This window comes from Rhinopithecus roxellana, chromosome 4 (genome assembly GCF_007565055.1).
Source record: "Rhinopithecus roxellana isolate Shanxi Qingling chromosome 4, ASM756505v1, whole genome shotgun sequence".
Lineage (NCBI taxonomy): Eukaryota > Metazoa > Chordata > Mammalia > Primates > Cercopithecidae > Rhinopithecus > Rhinopithecus roxellana.
In genome coordinates this window covers 69,922,573-69,935,721 of record NC_044552.1, presented here as the reverse complement: position 1 = coordinate 69,935,721, position 13,149 = coordinate 69,922,573, and the positions used below count along the sequence as shown (strand labels likewise).

At 46.3% G+C, this 13,149-nt stretch overlaps 1 protein-coding gene across 3 annotated transcripts in view; it reads right to left on the bottom strand.

Moving 5' to 3' along the window:
• ZDHHC14 (zinc finger DHHC-type containing 14) overlaps positions 1-13,149 on the bottom strand; it is a 323,921-nt gene that overhangs the window by 11,008 nt on the left and 299,764 nt on the right. The window contains exon 9 of one of the 3 annotated variants that reach the window (XM_010381546.2): positions 3,352-6,544. The exons of 1 other annotated variant lie outside the window; for it this stretch is intronic. In XM_010381546.2, coding sequence (XP_010379848.1) covers positions 6,146-6,544 — 399 coding nt within the window. In that variant the 3' untranslated portion in view covers positions 3,352-6,145. Of the gene's footprint in view, positions 1-3,351; positions 6,545-13,149 lie in introns of those variants that run through there. One more of the 3 variants, XM_010381547.2, reaches the window with a different exon arrangement.

Here is a 13,149-nt window from a genome sequence, read left to right as displayed (position 1 = left end):
TCCCCCTTCTTCCTGACCAACAGAACTCCAATATTATTTGGAGCAGGAATGTGCCCAGCTAAAACACCATGCTTTGCATCTTTCTTTTTGGCCAGCTGTGGTTATGTGACTTAATTTTGATCATGGAAAAATCATAGATTGGGGTTTCTGGGAATCTCTTTAAAGGAAGCAGTCATAAGTGTCTGTACCCGTTTTGCTCCTCCCCTTTTCTCCTTCTTTCAGCATACAATGCCACACAGACCTCCAGAATAGGTGGAGGGGACCAGGAGGAATAGAAATTCATTTGAAAGTCTCTCTCTTTTGGACAAGAATATGCTAGACTCATATGTATAGCGCATACGTACTTAATAGAAAAACCTAAGGATATGGCTTTGATGGTTGGTGCTGTAGCAGCTGTATTGTGACAGTGAAGTGACCTTGAGGATGAAAGCCAGTGCTAAGAATGGCAGAACAGAGAGAAGGAAGCCAGGACATTGATGACACTACAGAACCACCACAATGTCCCTGGATTGCCTTACCTCTGCACTTGTTTTGCATAACAGAAAAGACATTTCTTTTCCTAAGCTGCTGTTATTTGGGGATTTTGTTATGAGTAGCCAAACATAGTTCTTTTTTTTTTTTTTTTTTTTTTTTTTTTTCTGAGACGGAGTCTTGCTCTGCCACCCAGGCTGGAGTGCAGTGGCCGGATCTCAGCTCACTGCAAGCTCCGCCTCCTGGGTTTACCCCATTCTCCTGCCTTAGCCTCCCGAGTAGCTGGGACTACAGGCGCCCGCCACCTCGCCCGGCTAGTTTTTTGTATTCTTTTAGTAGAGACGAGGTTTCACCGTGTTAGCCAGGATGGTCTCGATCTCCTGACCTCGTGATTCGCCCGTCTCGGCCTCCCAAAGTGCTGGGATTACAGGCTTGAGCCACCGCGCCCGGCCCATAGTTCTTATCTGGTGAGGCTGGGGTGAGTGTGTGTGTGTGTGTGCGTGCGCACGTGTGTATGTGTTAAAAGGTGGCATATAGACCATGTTGGATTAGGGACTTTAAATTTCTGCATTGCTCTAAAGTAGAACTGAAACAGTTGAGAACCATAGCTGAGGAAACCAATCTGGATATCTATGATCAGAAAACCCTCATTCTTATACAGATGGGTGTCCACACCGTGCATATTCACCAAGTGCAAGTCGATTCCCCCCTTCCCTACATCTTGTTGACCAAGACAATATCCACCTTATAAAGATTGAAATTTACATTTTATGCCATTAGCAGTTTTTATTGAAGGAGGAAAATGATTTTTTAATTCATCTCAGGTTTAAGATAAATTCTGCAAACATTGATTAAAACATGAAAGGCACTTAAATAAGCATACATATCTCTGAAAACATGAAATGTTATGTACATGTGTTCATCGTTTGGATTTAGAGCTTTGAATTCACTAAGAGTTTAAAATGCTTTTTTTTTTTTCTCATGCCAAAACGTTTGACTGTGAAATATCAACCCAGAATGCTCTGGGAAAAAGTTAGCAAGGCTTCAACCATTTTTGTTTTTTTTAATTGCAGGCTTAAACCATCTCTATTCATATAGAACCCAGAAAACATGTCTCCTTGGATATGCCATGTGGCTTCTCGGTTTCACCAGGCATCTTGAAACATTGAGGGCAAGTAAGAGAGTTGTTCATTCATATCTTCATCACCAATATTAGGTTTCTTTTAAAAATTCAACACTTGCTGGGTAGAAAAGTCTCTGCAATAGCACAACATGCTTGTCTGCTTTTCAGTCCATTCTGTGTGTAATTCCTGGGGTTTATGAGATCGAAAAATAACTCCAGTTGTGGCCATTTATCTAGTTTTGTGGCAGCTGCAAATTCGGTTGCTCCAGAAACCACCTGATCCTCAATCTCCCAACTACTTTTAATGGCTGGATTAATGGACTAACCACTCACATGTGAAAATCCATCTTGGCTCTATTATCAGGACTGTGGACAATGGGCAGATGGACAGAGGATTTACTGATTTACAAATTATTACCATCTTTGACATTTATTTGAAAAAAAAGACGCTTCAGATCGTTTAATATTTCAATGATAACTTAGTTTTATGAGAGAGAGATGTTTTAAGGGAACAAATGAGAGGCAGTGTTTTTTTTTTTTAATGAGGTACCTTGGAAAACAGCATACAACGCCACATGCAGACCTCCAGAATAGCTGGAGGGGACCAGGAGGAATACGAATTCATTTGAAAGTCTCTCTCTTTTGGACAAGAATATGCTAGACTCCCACAGCTCATATGTACTTGATAGAAAATGTAAACATCGATTTGATTTCGGCTCAGCTTCAAAACAGTAGTAAGGCATTAATTAGAAAAGATTATTTAATATTTGTTCTCCTTTATTCTTTTCTTACCTGGTCAAGAACTAAATGAACTCAATGTACTCTTGTAGATGAATGAAGGGCAACTCCCTCTGGGAAGATTCCTTATATTAACGCAAAGCCCTGATCCCTTCCGGTGAACTCAAAACCCTAAGCCGAGGCTGAGAAGCAGTCGGTTCCTGGCATGAAGAGGATGGTTGTAGGCTGAGGTCTGAAGGGAGAAGTCAGGTTAAAGAGAAGCATTTGCTGCAGGGTAGTGGGGTGGGCAGAGACCTGCCCGCCAGGCTGTGCCCTTCGAAGTCTCTGACCAGTTCTGGTTCCAGCATTTTTTGGGCAATGCCATCACAAGCCCCTGTGTCACGGACACCTACTGCCAATTTTGGCAAGTTTATTTTTCTTGCTGTTGAGTCAGACAAGAAGGCCCAGGCCCAGGATGTCAAGAGCTTAGGGGCTTTCAAAGCCACAGAGGGCCTGGCCCATCAGGTCTCCGCAGGAACATGGCTCATAAAATGCATTTGCTCCTCACTTGCAGCCCCAGCTGGCAATCCTAGACAGAACAGGCGAAGGCCGCAGTAAGCTGCAGGGTGGCATGGAACTCTGAAAAGACTCCTCCTCCCTTGTGCCATTCTGGGCCAGAACAGAGATTTCGCATTTTGCTGGCTTAGGTTGGGGACATGGCATTGTCCTCACAGGCTGAAATCATCACATTTGAAAGCTGGAACAAGCATCTTTTGAATGGGCATAACGCAATTGCTGGGCCAATTTCTGCAGAACAGAGTGACAGGTCACTGTGCCCTCCCAGATGCAGGCTGCCTGCCGCCTTCCTGCAGCATCCCCCTGCTTCCTGGGGACCAGGGCACTCACGCTCAGTTCAGCCTTCAAGTGCCGGGAAACCTGTAGTCCCCCTGGGGCACTCCTGGGAGAATGAAGGCAGATGAATTTTTAAACAGCAGAATGAGTGTGTGTTTGTGTGTGTTTGATAATGGTCCAAGCTTTAATAGCATGGTAAAATATTTACCTTACCTTTTATGGCTAGCATGTAATCAATCGCTAACACACTGAAAGAAGTTAGAAACTCCAATGTCTACTCAGCCACAGCTAGAAGGAACCATTCAACATTTACAAACATAAGTGTATACATATTTATGTACATGTCACATATAGGTTCATGGGAAATGCAGAGCCATCACCTCGCCAGGTGAGCCGCCCCTCCGACCATCCCTCCTGCCCAACAGAAGTGGGCGCCCCTGGGGGCATCATTGCTCAGTCCTCTGACACTGGGTTTCTTTTTCAAGCCATAGGGGACAGGGCTGTGGGCTTCTCTCTGGTTTTGGTTTTTAAGACATTAATTATCTAGCAAATTGGCCCATTCAAGCAAATCTCCCTCTTGACCCTGAATAGCCTTGATTCATTTCACCAAAATTCCCAATCCCCTATTGGATAAATGATGCCAAGTGTGTACCAGGGACAGGGTTGGAGGTGGGGAAATTGATAATAAATATTAAGTAAATATCCACTATGTGAAGGCAAGTGAGCTGTGATCCTGGCTTCTGGGATTTTTTCATAATTAGGTGGGAAGAAGGGCTGGTCACAGGAGAGCAGCAACCACTGAGTTAGGAAATGTTAGAAGCAGGAGGCCTCTGGAGACCATGATTTTCCTTCCAGTGGAAGGAGTTGGGAATGGACTGGGCCACACATGGGACCAGAGTGAGGGCTGAGCTGGATTCATGGTCACCCACGGAACACCCTTCTCATCAGGGCCAACTCCTTCCTGGGGCCTCTGGGGAGCAGGTGGAAGGAGGCAAGGAGCAGAGACGGTTTGGGAAGTTGTGGAAGCTCCTTTGTGGGGTTGTCACTTTAACCTCACCGGTAGCGTGGGCAAGGAGAATCCCTGTGAGTTGGTGCCTGTGCGTGTGTGTGGTTGTGTAAGGACAGCACTGCCCCACTAATTACAAATTGCAGGTGGGTACAAGTAGTTAGGTGGTTCAGAAAATCAAAAATGGTTACACAGAATGGACCTATTCCATTTTCTATACGTGCATGCAGTGTGAAAATAAAGATGGCTCGAAGATATCACAGTGCAAGAACTCTGCAGGCCTTTTCAGCATGAATTATTTTGTGCCCTGTGAATTGCCTTCATTCCAAATAAAACTTGTGTGCTTTTCTTTTTCCTGTCTTCTTTTCTTTTATATAAAATGGCAACTCTTTCTCAGGAGAAACAGCCTTTTTCCATAAATGCAAATCATTTGGGGTTACTTGTATCAATGGTCAATGTGCCTTGTCTTTCATATGGTTATAAGGAGCAGGGCCATGGCTTTGAACTTGAGTAGCTTTAGCTGTTAGATTTATGGTCTGGAAAGAAGTCAGGAGAGGAGTTGCTGTGTCCCCTGCGGCTGCCTCCATAGTGACACACTTCCTAAGTCCAGAGCCAGTTCCCTTCTAGGCGATCAGTGAAAGTGAACAAAGTGGTCATTTTCTTAATTTCATTCTGATTAGTGTCCAGGGAAGGATGATGACCTATATGATCTCAGCCCAAACCACAAGCCGATTTCTCCTCCTCATTTTCTGATACCTTTACTAGGACCTCAAGTTGCACTTCTGGGATTGAGTGACACATTAACACGGAAGTAAGCCTAGAAGACGCCCGACAGAACCCCTTCTCCCTGAGCGTCCCCTCCCCTCTCCCTACTTCCAATCAACTGTTGCGCGGCAAACTGCAAACGTAGAGCAAATTCCACTAAGATGGTGTCAAAAAGAGATAATTAAAGAAAAAAAAATGATGGAAAGCTCGCCTCTTATCTAAGAAATCATTGTATAAATATCTCCCAGTTCAAAGATTTGACTTTTGGTTGTTTGGGGACCATTCCTCGCTAGGGATATTTCAAGAAAAAACTCTCCCCATCTGGATGATTTTGTTTTCATTTATGCTATTAAGGATAACCGTAAGCAGATCCAAAATAACAGAGGACGTCATTTTATTGGCTGTCCACAGGAAGTTTCATCACACACGGAGGTGAAGACTGTGGGGGGCGCGGCACACAATACCTCAACACAAGACCTCATCGAGTGGCCAAACAGAAAGTGAAGTGACCCCCAACACGACGGAACCCCAGCCGCCCTCTGCAGCCCTGGTGCCACCTTTCCACAGATGCCGCAGCCCAGTAAGCTGAGTGAGGACACTGTCCATTAGTCTCGGTTCGTTGCACTGTCTTCCAACGAAACAGCACTTAAAAATTCACAAAATTAAAAAAAGAAAAAGAAAGCAGCACTTCCTTGGAAACAGCAACACCACTGTAACACAGACGGCAGCGTGGCATGCAGATCCACACCTGGTCGGTTTTTTCCCTTTAGGATTTTTTTTTCTTTTTTTTTAATTAACAAGTGGAATGGCATGTCTGTTTCAAATATTAGTAGCATAACATGTAAGTGCAGTTGCAATCTGGCCACAAGCGTCAGAAGCCTTCCGTGTGTCTGTCACAAGGGCGGGCAGACACTCCCATTCTACCCCTGGAGGGTCCCTGTCCCCAGGCCCACCAAAAGAAAGCAGCGACTTCTCTATTTCCATTGGTGTCAAAGCACTCAGGTTGGGGAATAAAATTCAAATGAAACCAAGCTCTCAGCAGCCGGGGCTGGCCGCCCTGTGCTGCTCTAAGTGGTCTCTGTCCCCCGGACCTGGGGCTGTCATCTCCACCGTGGCATTGGCTGGGAGAGTCGCTGTGGAGCACACCCCTCCGCTCACTCCTGCTGCCCACGGAGGAGCCTCTGGTGCCTCCCAGCCCGGGGCCACACGGGTCACACGGAGCTGAGCTTCACCAGGCCGCGCACAGAGTCCTCGTGCAGGGAGTCCTGGCTGGCCAGGCCCAGCACGTGCATGGTGCGGCTGTGCGCCAGGGGGCTGCCCGCCGCCAGCAGCCTAGGGGGCGAGGGTGCCTCATCGGGCGTCAGGAACTGGTGGCCCATGTGCTCATCTTTCCGGGGCATCACGTCCGCGAGCGTGGCCTCGGCCAGGTTGGGCATGGAGGCAGGCGGCGTGGGCGGGCCCAGTGTGAGGCTGGCACAGGGCGTGCCCAGGCCGGGCTTCCCTGGTAGGTGCAGCTCGTCGCTGGTGAGGCTGGGCTCGCTCTGCAGCAGGGGGGTGGCCGCGGCCTGCAAAACGAATTTGGTGCTCTGAATGCACTGGTCTTGGTCGCACTGGAGAGCGGGAGGCGCCAGCAAAGAGAAGGTGGAGAGGAGGGGGCAGAGGTGGGGAGGGACGGGGACAGGGCATGGGCGGGGAGGGCGGGGTGCGAGAAGAGAGAAACCGTTAGTGACACCTCAGTCAGCCAGGCAGGGAGCGCGTAGAATGGCCCAGGTGCATTGGGAGAGACACCCAGCGCCTGGTGCTGCAATCGCCTCTGCTCAAATGAAGTTACCACGGGTGCCCGGTCATAACATGCAGCACTGGTCATGAAGCCAGTGGCCTTGGTTCCCAATTTAAAGAACACAATTAAAAAATCTCTTGGGCAGAGTCACAGGCCACCTACAGCAGTGGGTGGCTGTTTCTTGTATGCTGAAAACCCCTTTTTTAAACCACATTGTTTTAAAAATACAGGGGTTGTACACCCATGTTCATAGCAATGTTATTGATAGTAAGTCAAAAGTCGAAAGCAACTGGAGCGTCCACTGATGGACGACAGCAGGGACAAAGTGTGGTGTAGACAATGTTAGTGATTCAGCCTCAAAAAGGAAGTGCATTCGGACACATCCATGAGATGAGTGGACGCTGAGGACAGCATGCTAAGTGAAACAAGCCAGTCACAAAAAGACAAATAACTGTGTGATTCCACTGATACGAGGTCCCTGGAGCATCATGTTCTTAGAGAGAAGGAAGAATGGTGGCTGGGGGGGCGGGAGGAGGAGGGAGCTGGTGTTTAAGGCATGCAGAGTTTCAGCCAGGGAAGATGAAGAAGCCCTGGAGATGGGTGGTAGTGGTGGCTGCAGAACAACATCAATGGATTTAATACCACTGAACTTATACTTACAAATGGTTAAAATGGCAAATATTATGCCATGTCTATTTTACCACCAAAAACAGAGAGAAAAGTACATGGGTGACAGAAGCCTTTGAGGGTCTGATCAGATTGTTTGGTAAAAGCCTAGAATTCTCCACTGCTAAATTTCCAACAGCTTCAAGAGCCATTCCCTAAGCCTCTGTGGTCTGAGAATGCCCACACTTGAGAAGACGTTTCCTATTCTTCCACGCGTTCTTAAGTCACATGACATCTGCCTTGTGTCCTGTTTCCCTTCGCTCACTGGGCCAAGAAGATAGTGTAAGCATATGTTCAGCCTATGCAATGGGCACCCCTGGTAGCTCTGCAGACCCTCTCCTTGAACTATAGGCAAGTTTCAGAACAGCTAGAAGAGACTTAACAGGACTTGGACATCTTCAACTTGAGCTTGTGCAGTACCTTCTCAGTGAGATTCAGGAGCAGTGTTTTGATGGGAAGGAGGAGGAACAGACATGGATATTAGGGGAGCAAATTGGGACTCTGTGCTCAAGCTATAAACTGGCTGCTCCGCTCCACTTCTGCAGTTCTTACAACGAACTTGCTTCCTCTCTCCACAAATGAAGACCCTGGGGCGCGGATGGGTTGGGCAGTGCGATCAAGACCTTACAGATGAAAGTAAGGGATGGATCCAGGATTTGAAGCTGGGGTAGACCTCTCTCCACTATTAGGCATTTGACACAGCAGATGCTTAATAAATGTTATTTGGTCTTTCATCGCCTCCTCTTTATCAGAAGGCTAGAGTTACCTAAGAACTACTCACCAATGGCTTTGTGATTTAGGTGTGCCAACCTCTTCCTGATAAGAGACATGCCCAGAACTGCCATTGCTCATACACCTGCAGCCGGAGCGGTGCAGGGCCAACATGCACAATACAGCCTCGACCAGAGGGAGGAAGTTCAGCCGAAGCCGATCCCAAGGTGCTTATTTCATGCAGTGCACGCTTCCTTCCCAGCCTCATGGGTTTCTTTCTAAAATCACAAGTAGTAGGCAGGCCACCCCCGAGCCACCCTCCAGCCTAGAAGAGAAGGTTGAGGGGCTGCAATCTTCAAGAAATCTGCAGGTTTTAGATGCTCAAAGACTAGGTCCTAGGCAAGAGTAAAGCTCATAGTGGAGTTATGAAGAGGGCAAGCAAGTCTCACAGAAGATCCTTGCTTTTCTGTGGCTTCAACCCGGGCAGTGGAATTGCAAAACACTGAGAAGCTGGGTAAGGCCTGAGAAAGAAAGGTGCCAAAGTGGGGTCGGGGGGAGCGGAGGGGAGTGGGGTTATTCAGAGGAAAGGAAAGGAAAGGCTACTACTTGGAAGGGGGGCCGGGCGCGGTGGCTCACGCCTATCATCCCAGCACTTTGGGAGGCTAAGGCAGGCAGGATCACCTGAGCTCAGGAGTTCGAGACCAGCCTGGGCAACATGGCAAAACCTCATCTCTACAAAAAATACAAAAATTAGCTGGGCATGGTGGCACACAAATGTAGTCCCAGCTGCTCAGGAGGCTGAAGCAGGAGAATCACTTGAGCCCAGGAGGCAGAGGTTCCAGTGAGCTGAGATCGTGCCACTGTACTCCAGCCTGGGCGACAGAGCAAGACCCTACCTCTAAATAAATAAATAAATAAATAAATAAATAAATAAATAAATAAATAAATAAAAAGTACTTGGAAGGGGCTGACTGTGAAGTGTTAACAATCCTTTAATGCACTCATTTTTCTACTCATCACCAAAATCATTTGTGCCACAGCGGTGCTTCTCCAAGCTGTCAGGTGGGCAACAGAGTAGCTTTCTCTGTTCTTGCAGGGAATTTCAGCTCAGGGTGCAGGTCCCTTCTGGTGGGGGCTACTGAGCAGGAGGCTGTCAGGCTGCAGACAGCTGTGGCCTGTGTAGGCTGCACGTACTCTCCCATGCTGTCAGCTCTGCTCAGAACATGGGCTCGGTCTTGACAGGGCAGAGGTGGAGGCAGACTAGCCTCACTGATTAAACATTCATCTTCTAGAAACTATACCAGGGTTTGGATAGACTGAGCTTTGCAAAGAATGTTTTATGAACATCACCGTTTCGTATTCCTCCTGACAGAGGCAGCTGAGCCGCAGCGGCACTCCTATTTCCTGTAACTCTGCACAGCCTCCAGCAGGCCGGGCCTGGGAATGAGCCCAGGGCTGAGCTGCCGCTTCAGAGAGCTCGGCTGGTGAGCCAGCGCCCTTGCTGGACCAAGGCATCTTGTTTTCAAGCTTCCTCTCTGGAGCCCTCACTCATCCTAATGCTTTCTGTCCACACAATACCCACTGGCTCTCAGGAACAAGGAAATTGCAAATTAGATTTGCTTGTCTCTGTTGACCTGAAGAAAGTCTTTTCCACTGAAGACTAATTGGCAAATTCTGTTTTAGGGATCAGCCCAAGTACTTCTGACTGACTCTCACAGACTCACAGAAAAATATGTTTGAGGGTGGAGCTAGAGGCGATGGTCAAGGTCACACAGTAGGAGCCTGAGGGCAGACGAGGGCTCCTCTCCTCCCAACCCTGTCTCTTTCACCTTCCCTCTGGGAAGAGGTGGGCTCTCCTCATCCCTGTGTTTACTTCACTGGCAGAGGTGGGCTCTCCTCCACTTTCTCTGTCTTTTTCTCCCTCTTTTGTCCATTCTTCTACTTTGCATGACCCCATCAGCTACTGGCCCTTTTCCTCTCCTCTGATCACCTCTCTGCCACCTAAGCCTGCAAAAAGCTCCTGCACACCCGTGAGAATCTTCTCGGAGAAGGTGGCTGCCAGCAGTGGTTGGTTAAGCTCCTGAGAGCTTGTGTTCCCTGTTGGGGTTGATGCAGAGTTGGGTGCACTTTGGAGACTTCCATTTGCAAACGTCCTTTGCTAACTTAAAACACAGATAACAGCCCTAGAGGTGGCTTTACTGGGAACCTAATGATGCTTCAGGCTCCTTTACTTACACAGCCTCTTTCCAAGGCCTCGTTCTCTGCATACTTAAGAAAAAGCATATCTCATGGAGATTTGCTTTTTCTTAAAGGAAGTCTCCCATGGCATGGTTCAGACTGCTCCAATCCTGGCCCACTCCAGCACATACCTTTTGGCACTTTGCCATGCTCTACCTACAACTCGTTAAGAACTGTAGCAAACACTGTGTGGGCCTCACTGGCCAGGACCTTGTTGGAAATGCTCTTGAGTTTGTCAAGGGCTTAAGGACTTGAAGAAGGTGTGAAATAATATTTGTGAAAGAAAAAGTTTAGCCTAAGCCGTTTGATTTTTTTGTGTTTTGTTTTTGTGAGATGGAGCCTCACTCTGTCACCCAGGCTGGAGTGCAGTGGCATGATCTTGGCTCACTGCAGCCTCTGCCTCCCAAGTTCAAGCAATTCTCCTACCTCAGCCTTCCGAGAAGCTGGGATTACAGGCATGTACCACCACACCTGGCTAATTTTTGTATTTTTTTTTTTTTAGTGGAGATGGGGTTTTACCACATTGGCCAGGCTGGTCTTGAACTCCTGACCTCAAGTGTGATCCGCAGACCTCCCGAAGTGCTGAGATTACAGGTGTGAGCCACCGTGCCCAGCCCGTAAGCCATTTAATTTAACAAATCTATATAGAAGTCACTCAGAAATGTTTTCCAAATGACTCTTTGGAACCCTGACTTACCTAATGATAAGCACCTCTTCTACACAGATTTGCTTAAACATCTTAAAAGATGACTGTCTCTCTAAGTCTAGCTATGGGTGTTTCCCCTGATAGAGGGAAGGCTTTCATATCAACAATGAGCCTACTCTCCGCGCCCTCCCCAGCTTTCCTGCTGAGTTGATAGCAGGGGGCAGGGGCACTGGCACCAGGCACCTAAGTGTCTAAGTCCTGTGTGTAGTTCACAGCTTTGAAGACACTTTGCCACATTCAAACTGATTTCCATTTAGAAGGTAAATCTCAGGTGGGGCACACTGAGACCAGGCTCTGTTCTGCAGGTGTCACCCATCTAAATCTCCTGTTGGCTTAGAAGAGGGCACTGGTGTGGACAGAGCAGAATTTTGTCAGATTCCAACCAAGGGTAGTGCAATGACTCTACTGACTGGAATTTACAATTCTCATTAAATGCTCTCAAAACGTCGCCTGTTTTGAACATATGCTTCTTAGAAAAAACTTAGATATCAAATGATTCAGGGATACCTGATTGTTTTAAAAGAGCTTTTCCTAATTTTCCACTCTGCCAGAATTCCAAGGACGATGGCTATGATTCCCATCTGAGAAAGTCATGGGGGAAAATGGCCAATATTTTCAGGGTTACTGTGGAGATGACTATGACAATATTCTTACACTTCTCTCTTTCTCTCTCTTTTTTTTTTTTTTTTGTAACTTTAGCTTCTAATTCTTATTTGCCCATTTCTTGTTGACTTTTCTACTTAACTTTCTTGCTCTCTGGCTTCCCCAACTCTCTTCCCTCTATCCTTTTTCCCCATTGATTTCTCTCCCACTTCTGCTTCTTCCATCTTCTCTTTTTCTTCTTTATCTCTTCCTTTCTACCTCTCTCTTTTACTTTGAACCTTTTCCCCTCCACCACCCAGGCTTCCCGGCTTTTCATCTGAGGACTCTTTTATCTTCTGCCAGTAGAGGGAGACGTCACCGCTTGCTTTTTTCTCTTATAATTTGGTGGCTGTGCACATATCCCGGCTAACACCGAGAAGCCGTTGGGTATGCTTGAATTGATCTAACCAGTTATAAAATCCTAAGGAAAAACGGCCGACCACTTGGATATCTGACAGTGACAGTCCATCTACTCTGAACAGCAAATTGAGATACTCATGTTTTTATTCCAAAACAACCTTTCAAAAGTTCATATTTATCAAATATTAGGTTGAATCATATGACATGACCAATTTTTAAGGTCAAAAATTGGTCGGATGTTGGATACTAATAGAATAGAAGCTTGAATTTCTTGTAAGAGTGTCTATGAAAAGACCTTTCTGCTGGCAGCATAAAAATCCCACTGTCTAGGGTGCTGGAGCTTTTGCTGTCATTGCAGTAAGTCACTGTGACAACTGATTTACTGCCCAAATGAAGCATCAGCATTTAACTTGCAAAGCAGTTTATGGTTTCAGATGTCTGGATGTCACGCACATTAGCACTTAATGTTACAATTTAAAAACGCCATAGAGATCATTTACTTTTTGTTTCTGCAGATTCTCATATAAAATTGCTCATGTTGGAATACATTTTATTTTATCCTAGCTGACTTCTTGTCTGAAAATCCGAGTGTAGAGATGCTACTAAAAGCAAAACTAGGAGCTTTCTAGATGGCCTGTGTACAAATTAAGAGTGAGTGAAATTACGTATTTCTTTTGCTCCAATTCTGTCAAAAGCATTAGAGTTAGGCATCATTTATTTCTGCTTGGCTGTGAAGCTCTGTTCTGGGGTCTTATGAATGCTTATTGACAGTTATAGAAACACCACAGTCTTCTAGAGTCCACCTAAAATGCAGGTGCAGGTTGGCAGGAGAGCTTTTTTGTATTCTTTTATTTAACATTATCATTGACATTGCCTAAGTTATTTTTTTTCCTTCTACATTTGATTTTTCAGGTTACATGGAGCGTTCTTCTGCGATACTAGTTTAACAAATGATGCAACTGCTGGTTTCATCTTGTTTTGATACTGGATGGGGGGATTTAAAATGTTAGGTTAAGTTAATATGGTAAATGATTTTCTAAAAACAAAATAGTTGCAATTATGCACCTCGTTACTATCTTTGCATTTAGCATGTGATCCCAAAGGACCTTTGT